A 23,528-nucleotide genomic window follows, 5' to 3' on the forward strand; every position below is an offset into this window, starting at 1 on the left:
CCCATGCTTGAGCTCTGGGAAAAACAGAGTTGGAGCAGAAGCACACCAGGCACTGAGCTAACCTACCTTMATGCAGCTGATTTTCCTCTAATGCAATGCTAAGCTGTGTTTCTTTCCTACATATTTCTAGGGACACAAGTGAGGAGGAAAATAAACAGCTTTAAARTATGTTWAACARTTAACTGTATATGAAGAAGCACACAGGAGAGTTTTTACTATATTCTCTAATGATTTATCTGTACCAGCCATTCAAAAACACGAACATGAGGCTGATGACCACAACGATCAGTGAACTTTCTGAAGATTCTGAAAGATCTGAAGATCCTTCTTCCCTTGCCCATACACTGAGGCTGTATAGCTCATCATAATTGAGCACACATAGACTTAGCTCAACAGCAAAACCTGATGCAGGGATGGCATTAATCCCACCGGGATGAAAATACCCATTTTTTAAAATGAAAAGAGTGATTGGGAACTTCTAGGAACACCACAAACTAGACAATGGTGAGCCATTCACAAGCAGAGGCTGGGAGAGCTGACAGCTCCTGGTGAGGCTCTGGCCTGGCAGGGATGTGGCAGCACGGATGTGTCCCTGTGGCACATCTGTGTGGCATGTGGCAAAGGCAGGTGCTCACACCTGCACCAGCTGGGTCACAAAGCCATCATAAACAGAACTGGGGCATCCCAAAGCCTTGGGGGAAATATGTACTCTTTGCAGCTCCTGTGGGTAATGGCAATGGAGATAATAGGTTTTGTGTTTGTGTCTTTGGGATTTGAAAAAACCCAAAGGTGCAGAAGAATTCAGGCTTTTTTTAGGCACTCCAAGAAAACTCACAGGCTGGGTCACACAACTGGAGACCTGTGGGATGCAGCTTCACACACARCTCTGTTTCAGCAGGAGAATGCCATAAACAACTGCCAGGTTGGGGATGCTGTGCTGGGGACAGCTACAAACCAGTCTGTCACTTACTGCAGTAGGACTACAAACAGTTGAAAACACACAAATTCAGGGGACTGTACTACCGTGTACATGTGCCCCAGTCAACTGCTTTGGGCTTCTGCTATTGCAATGAAGAGAGATCTAATTAAGTCAGTAGAACTAGGCCTTAATTTGCCTCATCCCAATTTAGAGGCAGCAAGCTGATGAAATGATGCCTCCATAAAGGGCCCCCGTCTTACCACTGCTAGAAAGGGATGCTGGAGGTGACTGCTGCAGGTTCACAAAAAAGATTTGAAATTAAAATCTCAAAGAACACATACAGGAGCATATACATTACTCATGCAAAAGCATCCTGGGCTAGGAAATACCATTCAAGAACTAAGAAAGGCACCTTTCCATTCTGCCTGTAGAAATGCACKGAGAATGGTTTGCATCTGTAATACATCTGGATTCCCAAGGGCTGCTGAGCCTCCTCTGGGATTCCTCCCACRGTAAAACTTTGATGTGTTTACTCACCTTCAGAAGAGGGTAACCAAAGACATCAGACACAGATTGACAACRCAGCCTATTTTTGTTTACATTTGTTTCCTCTCCTCCCTTTCTGCTGCCAGAACAGCCTTTCAGTCCCATCCCCTCAGAACAAGCTGAGCTGAAGTGGGAGTGACAGCACAAACAGATTTGATTCCTCCTAGACTTTCTGCACATTCTTTGCAGTGATTTAAAAGCCGCTTTCACCAATGCAGCTCCTGTGCAGGTGCTGACAGGGCAGCATTCCTGCAGGCACTGGCCAGCACAGGTTTGCATGCTCCTGCCTTCCCTGGAGCCACCAAGCAAGGCCATGTGTCTGCATGGAGCACTGATGTCTGCTCTGATGGGATAACCTAAAGGTGCTCTGAGGGAATCCATCATTTCCTGTGGCGTCTTAACTCCTGCCGAGCATATAACACTCACTCCCTGTGCTAAAACAGAACACCACTGGTAAACATTTTGCTTACAAAAATGATGTTTATTTCCCCAAAAACACCACTGCAGAGAGTACTATGGTGCTATTTAAAAGGTGAGCAGAGAGAGAGCATCCCTAAGGACTTCCTTCAGCAGCTACGGAAGTGCTCCAACCTCCAGCATTTCCTGGCCTGTCCATTTTCTGTTTGCACKGCTCTGAGACACAATGTACGTGTCACACCATCTTGCTGAACATCATGCAGGCAGCAGTACCAGACAGCTGATAAAAGGCACCATCTCTCCCTCCAGGAGCTGCAACTCCCACATCCTCAAACTGGCTACGGCAGCACCACGCTGCCGGCTGAGAGCGAAATATGTCTGGGAGAGCATCACATCTGTGCCCCAGTGTGCAAGGTGCAGAAGGAATGGGGTAAAGCTGACAGAGCAAAGCAAAGCAAAGCCTGCAAAGGTCTGCTCTTGATCTGCTTGTGGCTCACACAAAATCCCCACGGATCCCAGTGCCAGCACGGGGCACCGCAGCCAAGAGGAGCTGCTGAGGCCGACGGCACAGCTTTAGGAACCCAAAAAGGGATGATCTTTGCTGTCAGAAAATACAGCTTGATCTGTGCTTCCTGAGAATGACTGATATACTGGGAAAGTGTCATGAGGAAGGAAGAAGGGATGGGAAGTGATTTTACTCGCATAGTATCTATTTATGGCCACGAGATGGCATTCCTGCCCCAGAGATGTCCCTGTGCCATGTCTGCACCCAGCCCAGGACCACACACCCCTCCCAGACTGCTGCACCCCAGGCTGGACTCTGTGCAGAAATCCCTCTGCTGCTTTGGGTGCAAAAYCGTGGTGCTATTCACCACAATCTTTTGGGTACTAACAGGGAAAGTAAAAAAAAGTTACATGATTACTTTCCGTGATTTAAATACCACTGCTTTTCAAATGCCCTGTGCTCCTGCTTAATATTATCACAATTAGAGGAGAAAAACTCGGCAGGAGGAAATAGAAATGAAAGCACAGCACTGTTTTGCWGGGAGGTCTGAAATGAAAGAAAAGTTGCTTTTCCAAGGGCAGCCTACTGTATATGGTCCATCAGTGTCTGCTTTGGATACAGCAAGAGTTTACAATTTTATTCATTAACGCCTGTGTGCATTTACTGTCTGTGGCTGTGACCACTTTTCCATTAGGGTGACTTCATGCCACACACATGCTAACCAAAGTGTCCTTTGGCCAAAGATGCTCCACTGAACCAGCCACAGAGCTGCTCTCTTCGCTGAACGATTACATTCAAAGGTGATTAATCACTTCTATCAAATCTTGTCACCCTGGAAGAAAACACAACTGCAGAGGACTCCTGTTGGCTACAGTCTGGTCATGATTTTGGACTTAATAAGGCCCTGCTAGATTTACAGACACTTAGTATCTTACAAGCACAGACCACAGAAAAGGAGACAGAAAACCTTTGCCTGAAAATACAGGTTACTGGTTTCTGCCAACACAATCTAGACCCTCCTTTATAAAACTCAGCAGAGGAGAGCAGTGAAGTATTTTCTAAATGTAAACAGCAGAAAACAACACAAAGTACCCTTCCAAAATCAKCTAAAAGGAGGAACAAGAAGTGTGGGACCATCTCTTGTGCCACCACTCACATTTTTGCTGTTCCATTTTTTCAAAGCCAGAATCCAGGACAGGAAGCCCAAATCCAGCCAGATGCCTGGGTTTGCCTTGCCTGACTTTTGACAGCTAGAAGCCAAGTCACACTGGCATCTCCTGGGTCAATAGGGGTGAGTGGACAATTCCAGCAARTGGTGCCCACCCAGCCCTCTGCAGGCTCCTCTCTCCACGAGCTCCAATCTCGTCCTCCTTGTCCATGCAGTGACAAAAGTCCACTGCTCCCTTTAAGTGCTTCCACACTTGGTTCTGTGCTTTGCTGGGGACACAGCACATTCACAAAACCAACACTCTCTAACTTCATTTCACAAAAAGGACACCTAAAATGTTGAAAAAACAACTATCAGGGTTGGTCTTGTCATTACACCGTAGCAGGGCCCTGTCCTGACAGGAGCAGGCACAGCACCAATCCTTTAAAAAGAGCTCTCCATCTCCCCTCACTGTTTTGCAGCAATAGCAGCGCCCCTCATTAAATAATAATGTGCACTACTTGTACACAGCACTTAATAAATAAACCAACAACTGGGCCCTTTCACATGTCTCATCCCCCGCCTTTCCTGTGGCAAATGATGTGCAGAGCTTACACTAAGGTATAGCTTAATTTTTTTTTTAAACACCAACTATGAGCAATAAACAGCACGACTGAATGTATTCCGGAACTTGCATTTTGCAGCCTTCTTCTTAATTAAGCACTATTTCAGATCMCTGAATCTCAGCCTCATTTCAATGTCCTTTTGGTTTTTCCTATCCCCATCTTAAGGTTGCAAGCATAGGAGTGATGAAGCAGACGGGTGTCGATGAAAATCGCCTTGGGCATCATCACGCCTTCTGGAATACTTAAATTTGAATGTATGTGCTATCACAGGAATACATAATTCCCAAGTGCATAGGAGCACTCAAGAAATTAGACAGCTGGCGAGAAAAGCAAGGCATTCATCTGTGAAAGAGAAGGTGCATGAGCTGAACCCTTACTAGACACYAGAGAATCCATGTGAAAGCAATGCTACGTGTGCTCTAAAAGTCAGGGAAAACACAGAACTTGCACCTCCTTCATACTGGAAAAAACCAAGTACAAGAGGCAAGTGTAAAGAAACAAGCTCTCATTATTGTTCAACACAGCTTCCAGTGTAACAGGTGTAGTACAGAGAGGAGGAACACCTTTGGGACATCTCTGGGACACCTTTGGGACACCTTTGGGACCAGGGCCCCAGCTGGGATCACCACCACAGTCCCAGCAGAGCATTCCACAGCTGTCCAGGAGGCTGTTCCACAGCAGTGTGGCTGTCTGGGTGACACTCAGGGTRAGGAAATTCCTATGGGATCTTACCTTTATTCTGGGGAAAAACTCAGCTACTTAATTGAAAGCAGAATTTTTGTCCCACAGTGGCTGAGCTGGTATGAACTAATCCTGCAGAACAGCTATGGGGAAGCATCAGAAGAGGTTCTGAATTCCTAATTAAAAAGGGTAGTAAATCACTTGCATGAAGACTTCCCATAATAGATCACACGCCTGCACTCGGGTAATAACTTTTTAGTGCAGTTTTTGCTGTGCTTAATGACTTGTCCACAGCCTCCACTTTCAGAAATGGGAACRTCACAGCATAAATCTCAGGAGCATTATGGAAATACTGCCACATGAACAAAAGGGGATTGAAGCAGCAGGTCAAACCAAGYTGACAGCAGAACCCTTCAGGTGCAAAGTCACGCACAGTCTCATCAGAAAACTGTCTCCTATGCATGCTAAAYAGCTGTAAGTGAAGAAAACTTGTGCCAGGGATTTGGACACCACTTCATACCCTTCAGCCTTAGACAGAGGGGCCAGAAGCAACTGTCCTGAGGTTCCTGTCCCTGTCATTGTCACCTCTTAGCCCAGCAGCATCACGAGCTCAGGGCCTCTGCACCATGCTCAGAGTCCAAGGCAGAAAACCTCTCCTGGAAGACATTTCCCCARCAGATGTCCTGGRGCAGACTGATCTCTGCTCAGAGCCYCACCCCAGGAATAAGGGCTGTACCCCACAAGCCTGGGTGTCTGATRTTAGCTRTACCCAGTCACCTSCTTTAACACATTCCTAAGGCTCCCWGAGGTYTCCTAAGGAGAAAGAGCTGCAAACATCTGCACAGCTGTGAAATAAAGTCATGTGACTGAAAAGGCAATCCAATCAGTGTGGRTAATTAAGACAGCTTATATTTAATGCTGAAGCCAATTAGAAGAGGGTGGAGGATAAAAAAAAAGCATGAAAAAKCAGCTATTTCCTAAAATTTCCTTTTGTTTTTTATCCAGCATCATGAATTTTGCCTACACAGGGTTGAGCTAAGCATGCAAACCTAAATATGAATGTTTGTTTAAAACTGCACAGCCACGCAGGACTTGTGCCTGAGCTTTGCTGTGTCTGGAAGAGACCCACCAGGCCTGGCAACAACAGCTGGACTGAGGCATTCACAACAAGAATTCAACTCTGCTCTCACACCAGCATAAACCCTTTCAGTTTAGCAGAGTCAAATTAGCTGTATGGAATATGGAATATTCATTTGGAATTTTATGCATGTCGGAAGGATTTTTTTTTAATTTTAGCATAGGGGAGTGTTCACAACATCTCCCAATAAACTGTGGTGGTGAAACACCGACTGCAACAAAATCCTCTTATCATGCTCCTCTCTGTACAAAGCCACTGAGCCTCCAGGGCCTGAGGCAGGGGATTCCTGAATGGAAAGACCAGATTTTCCCTTTCTGCAGACAGAGAAAGCATCCCATTGCTCCCCACAGGGCTTCTCCCTTGGCTGCTCAGTGCCCATCTCCCAGAAGGACAGGGTGACTGAATAGCACTGAGGAAGGATTCTGTGCAGGTCCTGTGGTCACAGGAGTGGGCTCTGATGGATGTGGCACACCAATTTGAAACAAAAACTCTGGCTGAGTGATAAGCTTGGAGGTTTGGTGCAGGATCTGAACAAGGGCAGCCTGTCACGGCAGAGATAAGCAGCAGAGCTGTCAGAGCACCTTGAAACAAATCAGGAATCAACATCAGAGCAGGCACAAAGATAAAACCAGACACCCCTGTCTCCTAGGGAGGTGGCTAAGGGAAAGGACACTGGAGAGGTTTAGAAGTTTACCAAAGACATTACTTTATCAAGAATGAATTTCTGGAAAGGGCACAAGGCTCAAACACTTGGTCACGACAAACATGAGACGTGACACGGAGTCAGATGAGACCCACTGAGTGTCCTTTCTCCAGCACTGCCCTGCAGCACATGCTGAAGAAAACTACATGGAAAAAAAAAACCCAAGCAATGAAGAGCTGTCTTTTCTCCTTCAGAGCACAAGCTCCTTCCTCACCTTTCATTCTCTGAGCTACTGCATAGCCCTTGCATTAAGGGAGGCTGCTCTGCAAGGGGGATATATAACCTCAAAGTAGAAACATTTCCAGAGTCAGAGGAGCAGCCCACACCTCCGTCCCTTCTTGGGCATGTCAAGATACACAGAAAGGTTGGCCAGGTTCTTCCCTCACCACTATTTACTGCTTTTACCCCAAATGGTTCAGCTCAGTTCAATGCAGGGACACCTGAGTTTCACTACAGTGAGTCAGGGGAGAAGCAGACTTATCTGGGTGCCAAAACAAATCCATGTGAATCCACAGCATTTATTCACAAGGCACACAGGTCCTTGCTGTTGTTTGTGTCTCTTTTTTTTTTGTTCTGCTCACATCAGAGAGCGGTGATGTAAGATGTTGACCATCAGCCCTGCTACAAGCACAGGTCACTGTTTAAAAATACCCAGCAGCTTCTCTAGAAACTTCAGGACAGGGATGTTGTGGCTGGATCTTTTGTGCTGTTCCCAAACCCCTTGACAACCCCGTTCCCAGGCTGCACAAACAGCAGCCCTACCAACACAGCTCCTGGATGATTTTGGAGATGTGCAGAGGGCAGACCACAGGCAGAATGCAGGGAACGGGGGGTATAAACCCCTCAACCATCTGCAAGAATACAATTCCAGCACAAAAAGCAACAAAATCCTTCTCATGCAGGGATTTGGGATATCTCTTAGAGGCAGCTGCGTGTTAGGGCATGATACACAAAGGCTTTTTCTTACACAACTTATTGAAAGCACTACTATTAAAACACTGCAGGCCTGAAATGAACCTTGCTATTTTAGGTCTGGCTTTCTCTAGAACTGTGCCATCCCCTGCATCTGTGCTGAGGCAGATAATCCTCACATGAAGGGATTGGGCTTAAAATGTCAGGAATCCAACAGGGAGCCTGAGAAGAAATAGAAGGCCAGTATTTACTGCTGTCCCAARAACCACAGTCCTTGCACATAACTCATCTGATCACTTGGTATGTACAGCTGCAAACCCTGCTGCTGCCCTGCCTCTCCCGAGATCTGCAAACAGAATTCGAGCTTCAAAGTCACKAAGATGTTTTCTTCTTAAAAACTGCTGGTTTTACAGCAGGAAGATGAAAGAGGAATCTCTCACAGACCTAGAAAGTGCTTTAGGAAATCCTTCCCTGGCTGGTGAATTGCCTTTTTTCATTAGAGATACGGAACCCAGGCTGGAACCCCCGACAGGGCACTGAGCCAGCATGCTGTGACTTGGGTGCTTTAGCTSAGGGCTGGAATTTCAAGGACATATGAGAATATAGTGAACAACTCCACGAGTCATGTGAAAATATGTCCTACAAGCTTGAGTGGCCCCATAACACTCTCCACCCCAGGACACAGGGCTGTCACAAAAAAGTGAAGTCTTCCAGTGAATCTTACTGTTCAAGTGTAATTTTTCTCTCCTGATGATTATGAGAAATTTAGTCTTTTGTAGCCTGTAGAGCCTCCACACAATGGCAAAGATGAATTTCAAAGAGTTTCAAGGCTAGCAGCTTCAAAATGCTGCCTGTTTCCAGAGCTGCATTCACTGCACATTTTGAGCAGGGGTGCTTAACCTGCGTTTTTTGAGTCTCCGAGATATAAAACTTCTGGGAACTACAGAGGTAACTTGCCTCACTATTTACAGTTTCATAGTGCTGAGGCTCAAAACCCACACGTGCTCCTCACCCCAGGCCAGGCAGCATCTCCGGCCAAAGCCCACAAATCCTGGGATGTTGGGCAGCAGGCAGCCCCTGAGCTGATTCCTTTCTTCAGGGGTGGTTTGCTYATTGCAAAAAAACACAGAAGCAAAAATGGTGTGAATGGCCTCAGTGAGACTGATGTCAACATCTGAACTGACACCTCAGAAGGCTGTTTGCCTGGACATCAATCTTTTGTTTCTAAGGCACCARAAATTTATCTGAGCTGTTTTTATCACTGCCCTCATCATCAGAGTACCTGAGGGCCTTCAAGTCTCRTATTAAGCAAGATGACAAACATGTCACATCTGCTTCATTCTCTTCCCTTCTCARGAGGAGAACTTAGGTACAGTAAATTGCTTTCACAGGGCTTTGATTTCCTGTGTCTGTGCTGCTGTGCCTGGGAGGGGAAGCAAGGTAAAGGAACTCCTCTACTGCAGAGAGGAAAAAAGGACAAGGTTTTTGTGATGGCCTCTGGTTTCTGTGAAGGTTACTCTAGAGCCTCAGCTTGGCTGAGCTTTAACTCTGGAATTAAAAAGTTCAAGGACCCTCTAGGAATACAACTGTCAAACCTCCTCCCCTCCTAAGCCATTTCCATAGGTGWTGGCACAAGATTTTCCAGAAAACTTTCAGCCTGGCCCACACTTCTACAGGAAGCCAGTGCAGAGAGAGGATGAGCATGATGGACTTGCCTAACTCTTATCACACTGCAGCATTTGGTGGTGGCTGCATTTTCTTGAGGGCTGATGGCTTCATGCCCAGACACTGCACATTTCAYTACAATAAAAAACCCACTCAATTAAAGAGCTCACTCCTGTAGGTCTTATTTTCAAAACAATTCTCTTAGAAACGGTCCTGCATCTGGCAGTAAGAAGAGCTGTGTRTGGAAGGACAGACCCTTTGAGCAAAAATAAGATGAACAGACCAATCTGAACAAGTACATGCAACCCAGGAGAAGTGTTCAAGTATGAATAGTAGTAATTTCCCCTAAATAGAGCCCAACTTTCTCCACTGAAGCAGTAAGAATACCTAAAATAGTGACAATTGTAGGTTCTCATGGAAATTTTGTTCTAACCACAGCTCTCTTCCTTCCTTCTCTGAAGCAGATTTCAAAGCATTTTGAAAAGTAAGCCAGGCTGCAGCACTTTCCCTGATTGGGAATATTGTTTTTGAAAYGCTCAGTGCAGATTCCTGCTGCTCTGGTGCAGGGCATCAGCAATTTCTGTGCCTCTGTGAGAGGACAGTGACAYGGGGAATTTACYCTGTCCTCAGCTCTGCTCTGTCCTRCTCCTGAGCTGCCTGCAGTGTTTGTGCACTCCCATGTCCTGCAGCTGGATGGTTCTGGATTTCCTTCCATGAACTTGGGAAGCTCCTGGCAAAACACTGCTGAGGACTGGACACTGGGAATAGGATATGAGCACAGGAAGGAACAACTCCTCCTGCACTGCTCCCTGCTCCTGGAGGCTTCATACCACCTTAGCAATTCTCCACTGTAACGAGGAGCATCAAGAATTTAATTTAAGTGTGAAATCTCTGCAGTGATCTGGAGAAAAACTGCCTCAAATCCACAGTGTTTCAAGTTAACTAAACCCACAAATAGGARAGGAAATAAGMCATTYATCATTTTCTCCTTCCAAATTAACAAAGGTCAATCACCACTGGTAGGCACTTAATATCTGGGCAGGACAAAAGAAAGCCAAGTATGGGGTCAAAACTGGGGATTTGGGGATGAGGTCAAAGAGGACAGAACAARACTCTGCCCTTGAGTAGGACTGGGCCAGAGAGGTCTCAGATAAAGCTTTAACTGAATCAYTTGAAGCTTTTCCCAGCCCCTCTCTACCATCTCTGACTGTGACTGCCAGACTGTGTCCCTGCCAGCTGTTTCCTTTCCACCAGGACTGCCAAACCCTGACAGTGAGGACAAGACAGTGTACCTACAGCTGAYGGCAGCAGTTCAGATGGACACTCAGACAGGCACTTACCTAAGCACACTCTTAACTCCAGMCCTATTTAGCAAAGCCCTTCCATCCAGGCACAGATTTATCTCTCTGTGGCTACACRAGACATAAGCCTCTCATTAACACCTCTCTTCCCTCAGTCAGGGCATATGTGCTGTTCTTAGCTGCAGGACAGCACTCTGCAGTGTGGAAGGCTCTCCTCTGCTTCTGAGAGTGCCCTGCAGCCTCATCAGGCAGGAGCAGAGCTGTCTGCAGTGACTGGGCAGAGGAGAGAGGGTGGAGAGAACTGAGAGCACAGCAGGGCTTACGTTGGCTTTGAGGCTTCAGCCTGGTCCGTCTGCAGCTTCTCCCCGCCTTCCACCTCCATGGTGCAGTACACGATGCGGTTGGGGGCCAGAGACTTCAGCCCCTGCACCTCCATGATGACAACCTGAGGGCAGAGAAGGAGAAATGTGAGAGGAGCAGAGTCCTTCAGACCCCTGGAGTCAGCCAGCGCTGGGCTCCTCCGTGGGCTACTGGATGTTCATGGTGGCCAGTGGGCAGGGAGGGTGGCACTGCCCAGGCTGAGTGGGCACTGTGGCAGCCAGCCAGGTCTGTATGGAGAGCAGGACTCCCTCTGAGGGCACAAGGGTCACTGAAACCCTCAGGCTGCACCAAACCTCAGGAGATGGGCTTCAGAGACATGGTCCTGCCCCATATAGAAGTGCCTTAATATGCAAATCCAGACAAAAAAAGCACACAACTCRGCTTGTGCCAAAAGCATATTTTCAATATTAATCATAGAATGGTTTGGGGTTGACATTTGAAGACCATCTAGTCCAAYCCCCATGTTATGGCAGGGATATCTTTCAGTARATCAGRTTGCTCAGAGCCYCATCCAACCTGACCTTCAACAATTYCAASKRKRSMKMWSYYYYRKYYSWWYYSTKYYCYRKTSYMSTRYCMYMCYMCYCWMAWMMAWWWYMTTTYYKWYMYTMMAYYYARWCYWRMCCTMCYCYMSTYYARWWYWRRWSYSSYKYSYCYTGTCMYKYTAYWSYWYWGSKSWRRRRRAAAAWMWTYYTTCATCTTGCYTATAGGAAGCCTTCCTTATTAAGAAATCACCACCTAAGTTTCTTTCAGGTAATTAACTTTTTTCTTTTTTWAAAGGTGATTAATCCCATTAACCACACACCTTAAACATCTCTRCAAGAAGCACTGTGGGAGTTTCTGTTCATGTTTTATTACAGCTATCTATGCAGTGTATCCACAGGGGTTTAAAATTCCTCTCCTCGAATCTTCTGATCTGGCTGGARCTGAGGATCCTCTCCCTGGCACAGAGAGCTTCACAAACCCTCTGATGAGTGCACATTTTTGGAAAAAGCTYTCTCACAGCAGGAGTTTCGTGCACTGAGCAGTGTCAGCTCCTAAAGCCAGTCCTTTCCTGGGCTTTGGCTTCCCAGCAGATGGGGTTCAGCTGGAGCAAAGTGTTTGTGACACCCCTAAGGGTGTCCCCRCTGTTAAGTGTCCTCACCACTGCACAGCTTCTGCAACAGAGGGGGCTGCTGCTTTGTGAGAGCTCCCTGCTCTTCACAGGGGAATGCCTGCAAGCCAGGCTCATTTAATGCTGCTCTTGAAGGCACCATCTCTGGGTTCACAGCCCCAATTTTAAAAAAGGCTGAACTGAATACCATGAAGATGGTTTCAGACACTCAGTGAGTTAAATTCTGAGCCTGGACAACCAGGCTTGTTAAGTTTTGCATTAACGTATGTATAACATGAGACCCCGAAGAAGAGAAAAGAACAGGAAATTAAACAAAAATAGGATTTTCTGATTTTTCTCCATCCTACATTTTTGACTCCATCCTGGTAGATGTTTTGACAATGTAACATAAACCCACTCATTGACAGACAACAGCAACTCTGTACGGGTGAGCTGATGACTCCTTGAAGTAAATATGCCCACAAATAGACCACAAATGTGTTTGCACAAAACAACTGAGCTGGCTGAAAACGGCTCCTGAGCAACACTGTTCCAGGAGTGAGACAGCCCATGTCAGAGGCAGCAGCAGCATCCTGCCTTCCCCTGGACTGCACAAACTGCTYGAGAGAGCACTGAGCAGAGTCAGTGTGCACAGAGAGCAAAGAGCAACCCAGCACAGTGCAGTATTTCCACACAAACTGCACACCAATCTGTTGGGTGCATTCAAACCCCAGCCCTTTTTAACAATTCTTCAAAGAGGAGGCAATTTTCCCAGGGAAATACAGCAATATCTCTAACTGGCAATAGTTAAACATGGTGACGTTTATGGTGTTGCATTATTGCAGTGGTTTTGAGGACAATACAGGCTGGGGGTTACTGGGCTACACTCAGTAACAAATTGCATGAAGAGGCCAGTTAATGATGCTGATTTCTGAGCCATTTAATCACAAGGAAATGCCAGGCAGTGCATACCACACAGATTGTTCCAACAAGGTGGCGAGGCACCAGAAAGGACAGTGTTTAATCACAGGCAAAGCTTCCAGTAAACAGAGAGGGATTTCTACTCACCTCTCTCCACCYAACCTAAATGTGAACTGAGCAGATTTTGGCTGCTGTGCTTTTTACTGCCAAGAACTCTGCACAAAGCTGTGTGCACGCAGCTTACCTCCAGGGAGAATGACAACACGACGTCTGACTTGGAAAGCTGGTTCTCATTTTCCTCTCCCATGTCGATTATTGAGGTGTTGTGGCTACGTTTGAGCTTCTGCAGCTTGAACTCGGAGCCTCCTTTAGACACAGGCATGCTCTCCAGGTTTGCCATCAGCAGATTGACAGATGACTTCAGCTCCTCGATGTACATGTTCTCCATTTCTTTGGACACAAACTTGGGAAACTTGCGCTCCTTGGATGTGGAAACAAACACAACAGAATGAACGCCTGTGACAATCAACAACCACTTGTTGCTGTGGGAAAATCCCCCAGGAGCATCTGCAGAGGTTTGTGAGCAGGGAACTCCTACAAACCAGATGACAAATTACAGCTTCCCCCTGGGYAATGTAGAAACATTATTGCTAACTTCTCACAGAATTACTGCTTGGTACTTGTCCAACTTTGCTGTGTCTTGCATGCACTTGCATTTCACTGACTTTTCCATCTGCAAATGGACCATTTCCTATGGATGTATTCTCACTTACAAACACTGCAGGCCAGATCTCAGCWGATTTTTGTGACTGACAGCAATTCACTAAGGATTCAGAGGATGTTGACAGCAAGAAATTTGTTTTCCAATCTCCCAATTGTGTCACCTCTTTTTAAAACACTTCTGATCACTGCTCCATCAGGTTTCTAAGTGTGAAAGGAGCCCAGAGAGGGTAAATCAGCCATGTGTGGGCAGGAATATTTGGTTCTAACTGGAAGAAGGGGTAAAACATCCTTTTCCACTACTTGCCACGGCCTTAGTCTCCCTCCAAGTAGACAATCTTTCACTGAGACCCTCCAGTGCTGCTTGCTGTCAACAGGAAATTTATMCTTTGAAACCAAAGGTGACAGTGAGAGCAAAACACGATGTTCCCCAATGCATGTTCTCAGCTTTGAACTGCTGCCCATCACCAGCCCGAGCCCTACATCTTCTGACAACTCTTGCCATGCCCTGAATCTGCTCAGGATTCAAACGTTTCTCAGTGAGTTACGAGAGACTGTGCAAGGCGTAAGACAGTGAGGCAGCATCTGCAGCCAGAGAACACTGGGCTGACGTGCAAAGAATCTTGGTGGCAATTCACAACATTGCAAAAAGCCATTTGTAAAATGTACGCTAGGAAAGAAAACAAGGTCATGTTTCTTCTAGAAGACTGTCATCAGGCTGCTGGAGAAGTTCTCCTCTGCACTAGTTTTTGCAGCAGTTCTGCAAAATAGTTTACCCACTACAAGCAAAGCTCACAGTAGCACTCACACCAAGCAGTTAAAGTCATCTGTTCCCAGTCTCAATCTTGGGAAGCAATTCCCTCATGTAAATTAGACCTGGAGTAAGATAAACTACCTAATCAGCCTGCTGTATTGTCTGTGCATTATATAAGTTGCAAGTCACCCCTAGGAAGAAAAAAAAACAACTCTTTTGTAGATTTTGAGAACTACTGCTGAAGCAATGATGTTCAGACATTATTGCTTTTTTACCCTGCTGCCATCCATCTCTCCAGGGAACTGCAATTTTGGCACTGCCCCCACAAACCTCTTCAGAAGTGYAGCAAGGACAGACATGTCACTGTGTGCCACCAGCATCTTCTCATATTAAGGCTAAAAATGTACTTTGAAGTGATGCGTAACAGTTTAACTGGGATTATTTAAATGATGGCAGAAATGCAGTGATGCAGGTGTGGTCTCAAGTTATCCATCAGATTGGAGATTAAGCTGGGGGCAGTCTGAAGTAAGACACTATCAAGAGATGCAGACAAAAAGAAAAAAGGGCATCAGTCACCTCCCCATGCAGTAGGAGCAGAGAGAGGATCAGGAGAGAGGCAGAGTTAAGATACTGAGGAATGTCCTGTCCAGCAGGCTGCAGCAGAGTGGGGCCAGCCCCAGACAGAAATGTCACTCCAGTGTCACCACAAGGTCTCATTTAGCTGCCCCTACACATCCTTGTCCTTGAGGCCAGGTGGGGGAAGAGGCACCACAGGGCAGCAGAGCACTCGCTGCTGCAGAGAAAAACACACGCCTGCCTTGGCATCACTGAGCTCTCAGCTGTAATGCTGCTCTATTTAGCTGCTGGAAAAGTACAACACGCAGCCTGAAAAGCCTGTCCAGATTCAGCTTTAAAACATCTGCTTGACTTGGAGCGTGATCCTCAAGCTGCCTGGCTCCCAGGTTTATGTTTGGTGGAGCTGGGCTCAGTGGGAGACCCTGCCTGGTACTGCCCTAGTGCTGCACTGAGCTGCACTCTCCTGGGCACACTGGGGGACAAAAACACCCAGAGCTGTGTCCTCGTGGCTTGTTCAAGGTCACACAACAGGTCAGGCGAAGCCTTGCAGAGCCACTGGTCCTGTAAGACTCTGCAGTCTTTGCTGCCTCTGAAGTGCAAATGTCCTAGTGCAAATTTCTTAATTTATYAGCGAGGCATTAATTTGCCTTGAGCATGGAATCGCCAAGACAGCCACCTCAGGGCTGGTTTCACAAGCACTGTAAGCCTCCCTGTGCAGTAAATCTGTATTAAAAGCTGTGAATTGGAGATAAAAATGGAAATGTTATCCTTTCACTCAGCTGAATTGTGAACCTGTTACAGGGAAAGCAGCCTTGCCCAGAAAGGAGGATACAGAAAAGGATTCAAAAGGTCATTTGAATGCCTCCAAAACACRGTATTCATGGATCTGAAAGAACAAGGTTTCTCACAGGCAGATGCTGGTGGGACCTGACATTCTGGAGAGAGGGCCTGCAGCACTACCATGACGGAGATTAAATATCCATAATTGCCAACTAGAACTTTTACTCTAAACCAGCCTCCAAGCTGCACAGCTGTATTTTGAATTTTGCACAGGAATACGTCAGGTTATGTTGAGGAGTTTCCCCCTGACTGTCTCTCACACGGCCAGCAGTGTCACGGTTTGTTTGCAGCATCCTTGGGGGAAGAACGGAAATGGCAAATTCTCGTTGGCAAAAAATAATTCATGAAGCTGCAGCTTCTGCTGGCTGCTACTGAATCATGCATATTGTTGTTCTATGTGCCATAAAGAGAAAAYGAAATAACAAAACCAGGCAATCTTTTTCTGGCACCCAGGGCCTGGCTACCCATCTCAGAAGCAGAGTGGCTGCACTCAGCACAGGGTGGGATACATTTCACACATTTCACTGCAAATAAATTCTGTAGGTTTTCTTGACAAGAATGAAGTGGCAAAAGGCCAAACGCTCAACAAAAGAGCTGCAGTCAGTTTGCAGCTTTGCTGCACCACTGATTGGCCACGTGGTCCTTGGCCATCTCACTAATTTTATCAGTGAAGTGGGGAAAACCAGAGCCTGTGTCCCCAAAGACACAACAGCAGCAGCTGTTTAACAGAGGTGCCAGTGAGGAGGAGCTGTGCAGRCTGCACCAGCACCATTGTTAATGCCTGACTATAAATCAATGTGCTCTGCTTTTCACACCAGGCATAGCAGTCTGGTTGCAAACAGATCTGATATTACCTTCCTTATAAAAAAATCCCAGTTTGGGCCCAGCTCAGTGCTGGGAGGAGTGCTGCTGAAAGGCAGGCCAAGACTGAGCTCGTCTCTCTGATTAGATCTTTTTCTTTGCCTTGTAGTAATGGTTTCTTGATTATCAAGAACAGCCAGATAGATCATTGCCAATGACTTCAGCCCCATTAGGGCTTTATCAGTGACTCAGAACATCTGATTAGAGGCCAGCACAAAACTCAGCCATACTGATGTCAACAGGATCCTCTCCATCATCTCTGGTCCATTGGGGGCCACGTAAATCTGCACTGTGGGAGGGTATAATTTGCTGCTAGGGAGATGGCTCCTGACAGAAGGGTCTCTAGGGACATTAGCTGAGTTATCAAAGCYGTTGGGATGTCCTGTGCCTGCTGCTTCAAATGGCAGTGATGGCTGCAGGGGGCAATGCTGACCTGGCTGCTCTCATGCTCAGACTGAACTTGTTTGGGACAAAGCACCTCAAGTGCCTTTATTGAGGCAGCATCTACCTACAGGCAGGGAACTGTGGCTCCCAGCAACCCAGCAAACAGCACAAATCCCATCAGGGCAATTCCTGGCTTCTATTTTTACATGCTATCATCCACCCTATTGCCTAGCATAAAAACCTGACACCTCTGAGGGTTCATAAGGGATTTTTCAGGAACCTGAAYTGTCCCATCTCATCAGGACATTGCAAGAAATGCACATCACAACAGCTTCATCTTGTTTTGTTGCAGCTAAAAATCTGGTAATTTTTAACTGGTAATTATTGGGAGAATAAACTTGTAAGAAAATGAGAGGACCCAGGGGGTGCATCAAACTACCTGTATACTCCTAAATGAAGAGGTTATTATTAACAGCAGGGTTTTGTTTTTTTTTTTTACCTTGGCAATTTGTTCTGCCATTTGGAGACGTCCATCTAGCTCGCGTCTGATCTGCGCTGCTTGCTCATCAGGGTTGTCCAGCTGTAGAAAAACAAAAGCAAATCAAGGTGAAAAGGTGAAAATTAACCAAAGCAGCACCTTCAGGAGCAGTGCAGCTCTCCAGGCTGACCAGCTGTGCTGCACTGTGCACTGCACAGGAGAGATGAGGGGCTACGTTGTGGACCAGAAGCCCCAACAAAGGACACACACGATGTTCACAAACCCAGGACAGACACTTTTGATGCCTGCCCAGCTGCCTCCCAGGGCTGAGCATCCTCATCCTGAGGTTGTCTGGGTGTGGTCTGGAAATTCACAGCTACAGGAATGACAAAAGTTCCAGTTCTCAGCCTGATGGATGATGAGCTCATCTGTTGGTGCTCTCTGGATGGGCTCAAACACCACCTTTCCTTGACCCACCACTGTCCACAGCATTTCCACTGCACATCCCTCACCTCCCCTCTCTCTCATACACACACTCATGCAGATCTGCACRGGGGCAGGGGTTATTTTTGCACACTGTTTCACCACTGCTGATTTTCTACAGAGCCAATATTGACTGTGTCTGAGATTGATGGAAAGTGTATTTTTTATCAGCTTTTGAAAGTGTTTGTCACCGACTTAACGCAGGAAAACTACAAAGGGTCCTGACTGTGATCCAAATCCACTGGGAAAGCTTCAGTGGTTTCACTCACACCAACTGCACCATGTAACCTGCTGCCTTTTAATTCCTGATCCCAGCACCAGCACTGAGCCATGGATTACCAGCACCTTTCAGGATCAGCTGCCCCTGTGAATTTCTCCAWAAACAAATGCACCTCACAATTATTCTGCACCTCTCAGAGCTGCTTCATTAAGGGTAGGGAAGTGTACAGACCCAGATTTCCATTTCTTTGCAACTCTGAAAGAGGGGGCATTATTTGAATTCTACCCAAGCTACAGTAATTGAGGTTAATCACATACTACCCAAAATAACTCAGGACCTAAATTTAGAAATCGAGGATGCTGCTGTGCAGAAGGGTTGATTTTGCAGTATGATAATGAGCCAACAAACTGCCTCACGCTTTCTGCACTATCTTGGCTGTGCAGATGTTTTCCTGTGATGCTACAGGTGTCAAGGACAGATCTGCCTGCAGAAGATTATTTTTCTTAGGAGCCAGCAAACAGCCTAGGCAGTCTCTTGGCTGTGGTTGAGTGGGTATAAGGTACTGCTTTCCAGGGCAGTGCTTCCCAAGACTAAGCAGTGATGCCAAGACAGGTAACCTGGTATTTAAAAGAAACAAAAAATCCTTCCAGGCTGCATTTTCAATGACTTTGCATGATAGCTCCATGACTAAAACTGATCTTTGGAAAACAAGTCACAGTCTGTAGTAGCTAAAAAAAAAATTTCTTCTTTTTGTCTGTGGAATGGTACTAATTCCAGCCCCTACCTATCCTACTGGCACCTTCCAGCAGATCCCTTGGGACTCAGAGCAGCAGCCCAACAGCTCAGCCACTGTCTCCTCCTGGGAAAGCCACCAAAGCAAKCTGAGTACTTTTTACACAGTCATAACACTATATAGGGCCATTAAAAGAGWAATGCTGGTGCCCATAAAATACACTTGCTGGTGAAATAAGGCAAAGTGCAAATGCGAGGAATGCCATCTAAGCAAGACCAAGTAAGGCAACACAGACTTTAATATCATTAAAACTCAATTTCTTAACTAGAGAAGCAGCTATTTATTATCTGCCACATGCATGCCCACTCTATATTCAAGTACTTGACAGCCAAATACATAAATGATTTACAAAGTCAAAGAGAAACCGAATTAGTTTCGTTCTGCATTATGACTATGTTATGGGTGTRCTGTGGATAAAGCAAAGATATAAATCATAAGGTTGCCCCAGTCAATTAAATGTGAAAAGTATTATAAATTTCAGTGTATATGTGATTTGTCATATGCACTGGCTTTTCTTCAGCAGCGTGCCACAAATACATGATGTACATAATTTGCAATTCTCAACTGATCATTACCCAACTGCCTGCTGGTAAATTAGATGTTTTCATACGTCTGCCCGCAACCACATTAGTTCTCTCTGCCTGCCCTGCCGAGATCATCTACGTTGGTGTAACAGTTCCCAAAGCAAAAGAATAAAAATTAAAAATCATATGTAGATTAGGTTTTTAGTGGAAACCAAACCTGACCAGCACTGCAGCCAGCCTGTCACTGCAGGGCAAGGGCTACTCTAACCCCTGCTGAGGGTTCAACTGCAAGAAAAAGACATAACAAGAAAACAGATTTTTTACATATACGTTGTTAATAAGGAACAATTTTTAGTGGGCTCTAGTAAATGACAAAAACGGGGTTAAAATGCTCCTCATGCAAGTTTGACAGTTTTGATTACCAGTAAGAACCAGCTGCTGGCCTGCAGAAGCAACCTTTACTTCCACCTCCCCGAAAAAAACTCACTGAGAGAATTTTCTTCCTGTTATCCCAAAGGGATGGGAGCAAACCCATCTACACCTTTGAAAGGCAGAAGCAGACATAAACCAGCTAGCTTAATTAGGCTGTAAGATCTYCAACAAGGTGCACTGGCACCTACCAAACCGATGTCTAACAGTTTGCTGCATCAGAGATCTCCTGCACATTGCCCAGCCTGAGCCTTGTTGTTTTTAAAGCCAAGAGCCCAGGCTTACTTCCACTCATCCCACAAAATGCCAAAGGCAAGGACATGAACAGTGTCAGGGGATTTTAAACCCCTGTGCTTTTGGAGTCCAAGTGTTTTATTTAGTTTGTATTTAGAGGTCCAGCTTTGGTTTATCACAGCTTAARCTCARACCATYTACAGTCATGGCCATGGCTCCAAASGAGCCACTGCAGCAGCACAGGCTGCCCTCCTCTTCCCTTCTTTGTGGTGCCCAGAGCAGTTTGGCTCAGATTCACACCTCAGATCCACCAGGAGCCTGGGGACTGAGCAGGGCACAGATAGGACAGCTTACCCAGCCTGGGGACAATCTGGTGGCACCAGTGACACTCTGCACGTGGCACTGGGCTGGCTGGTAASAGCAGGATGGATCTGGCTGCTCCACCAAACATGGATTGATGGGGGTCGGTCCCAGCAGACACAGAAGAGGAAAACACGACACAGGAGCTCCACCCACGCTCTGAGCTCAGCACAGCTGGGAATAACCTTGTTGTAAACTACAAAGGTTTCTAATGAAATAACATCACCGTGAGCCACGAGGGTTTATAATGACAGGATGCAACACGCAGATACAACCTTCAATGCCTGGCATTTACGSCGTGGACATGACAGGTATTGTTGGTGTAATTGCCATCAGCACCAGCCAGRARCCACYGGGACCATTTAACAGTTTAATCCCTCCTCACCAGTCACTGCTAATGCTGATCACTGCTTCCCAGCAAAGGCAGCAGGTGTCACAACATCCCCGTTCCTGAAAYGGGAAATGTCCCAGGGCATCTCCCCTCCCCTGAGAAAAGTCACATCGTGCTGGTGGATCCCGTGGCCCTCCTGTGACATGTTCTTGCAGATGACCAGCCATTCGCCACGGGGTTGTGGAAAAACACATTTTAAATGCTCTGGCAGCACAAATGCTGAGCTGCAGCAACCTGCTTATGCTGCGTTGGGAACAGAAACACACCTGGCTTTTACCCTTCTGGAAAAGAAAGCATTTAGTCCAAGGTCTCCAAGAAATTCTCAGCTACTGCCTGTGCTGGTTTTGCTCCAYGGCAGCATTGGCACCCAGGAATGGGTGATCAGGTGGGCTGCTGCAGGGACTGCCCTGGCTGGGGCACTCTCAGCCATYCCCAACAATAATTTTCTCTATCCCTGTGTCCAGCACACCACCATGCAGCTGTGGGAGGAGTCGGAAAATCCCACTTTGCAAATTATTTTTTTATGGCTGGAGAATTATGACAAAAATCTGTGACCCACTCATGTCCTTCCTAAGCCTGGCTTAAGTCCTCCCAAATTAATTAGTGCTGCCAAATGCATGTGCCATGCATGGGTATAGGTGCCAAATGCCTCAAAGAGAAAGTTTCAAGGCGTTCATCTTTTAACGTGCTGGGAGCTCTGTAGCTCAGCAAATGGTTGATTAAGTATTTCAAAGCAAACATGCTCATGGTGAAGGCTGAACAAGATCACAATATGGGTGACAATTTTGCAGCTTTGATGTAGGGCTTCAGGAGAGATCTTTGTCTCATAAAAGGTGGTTTCACTTTGTGATGCACTGTGTGAGAAAACACTGAAAAATTCATAAGCCACATCAATTAATAATTAATCTGTCAGTCCAGGAGTACTCACAACTTGTGGCATCAGCATGATGGAGTGCTCCAGCTGAAAGAAACACGGCCCCCAAAATGGTTCATCGCAGGGATGCCCTTGGTTTCTTCCCACAAAGCTGCTGTTTTAGGAGATAAAGTGCAAGGAGGCARGACAGAGTGGCACCATGAGGCACACAGGTCCCTGAGATATGCTCTGTGTCGATGTCACTGACTGCTCTGTAGCATCCTTTTCCCACGCAGGGTAAATATTCCCCTCTATGAGCAGCCAAGGGAGGGCAGAGCCTGATGCTCAAAGCCCCAACCTCTTCCCACAATCCCAAATCACACTTTTAGGTTCAGTCATGCAGAATCTTCTTRGCACAATGTAAAGTTCCCCTTAATTCAAGGAATTACAATCTGTGCCTATYAACTCACCAAGATTTTCGTTTTCCCTCGTCAGCCCTGGCTCCTCACACAAGCCCAGGGTTCCAGCACCCCAAAAGGTGACAAACTTCTTCCACTGGGTAGAAGCCTACCCCATTTGGCTCATGTGTGGGTAAAATAGGGATAAAATAATCACACTGTAGGGATTCAGTGGGTTCTATAATAATTCACTAAGGCTGCACAGTTGCTGTTTGCTGTGGATAGGTGCTGGCTCCTGCTATCCCAGCAAACTCCTGGGTTATCTAATGAAAAACTTCTGCATGAGAGAGCACTAAGGGGGTCCTGGGAGGGTGATTTAAAACAATAGAAAGGACTTGGATAATTCAGTAAGGCCTGATGCTTCTCTCTTAAAGTGAAATCCTATTTCATGCTTCACAAACTTTAGGGTTGCACTAGATTCATCTGGGAAGCAGAGCAGCCTCTCCTCGCCTCRGTGTGAATCTCAGAGTGCTGCAATGAATCTTTGTGCTGCTGGGGCTGTGCAGGCTCTCCTCCATCACATCTGCTTCACCAGGTGAGGTCAGAAGATCCACCCATGAATTCATCGTGGTCTAAGTGCTGTCTTAGGTAATTGTTTATTCCAAGAACTGGGATGATTTTCCCCCAGAGCAGCTCTGGAGGGCTTCTTGTCCCCTCCCTACTGCTGCAGCAGCACCCACTGCCCATCTGCAGAGCGCTGATCATCACCCAGCATGTCCTGGTGCCGTGGCAAGGGCAGGCAGGTGGCAGCCATGGATCCTGTGCTGGAAAAGAGGATCTCTCTCTGTGCCCTCTCAGCTCCCACCACCAGCCTGGCAGGGCTGCACCGTGAGGCTGAGCAAAGCTGAGACAAGCAAACCCAGCACCATCTTCCCAGCAGCTGTGCAAACATACCTGCAGATTTACGTGCAATGATAAATCAAAGGAAATGAGAAACCAGATTCAGCAGGACGGGAAGGGGAAGAAAAAGTGCTGCCTGCCTTTGCAAATGTTTTGCAAGCTGTGAAGAAAAGGGATGGCAGAGCACACCCACTCGGAAGGCATGTCCTTCCCATCTGTGGCCAGAGAACTTTTGAACTCTGCAAATCCCTCTGCAAGATCATCCGTGYGAGGTGTACGACACTGAAAGGGATTGAAAACTAAAGCTGTGCAGAGGCTCTGACCTCTGAGCATGCCTTAATACCTCTTCTTATGGCATTGCATAAGGATGCCTGA

At 46.6% G+C, this 23,528-nt stretch overlaps 1 protein-coding gene across 6 annotated transcripts in view; it reads right to left on the minus strand.

The window, feature by feature from the left end:
- CADPS (calcium dependent secretion activator) overlaps positions 1 to 23,528 on the minus strand; it is a 202,989-nt gene that overhangs the window by 116,114 nt on the left and 63,347 nt on the right. For all 6 annotated transcript variants that reach the window (XM_057375338.1, XM_057375342.1, XM_057375341.1 and 3 more), the window contains exons 4-6: positions 17,590 to 17,670; positions 13,200 to 13,436; positions 10,884 to 11,005 (exon numbers count right to left, since the gene is read on the minus strand). In XM_057375338.1, the coding sequence (XP_057231321.1) occupies positions 10,884 to 11,005; positions 13,200 to 13,436; positions 17,590 to 17,670 (440 nt within the window). The remainder of the gene's footprint in view (positions 1 to 10,883; positions 11,006 to 13,199; positions 13,437 to 17,589; positions 17,671 to 23,528) is intronic.

This window comes from Malurus melanocephalus, unplaced genomic scaffold, assembly GCF_030028575.1.
Source record: "Malurus melanocephalus ecotype Western Australia unplaced genomic scaffold, MMel_1.1 scaffold_245, whole genome shotgun sequence".
Taxonomy (NCBI): Eukaryota; Metazoa; Chordata; class Aves; order Passeriformes; family Maluridae; genus Malurus; species Malurus melanocephalus.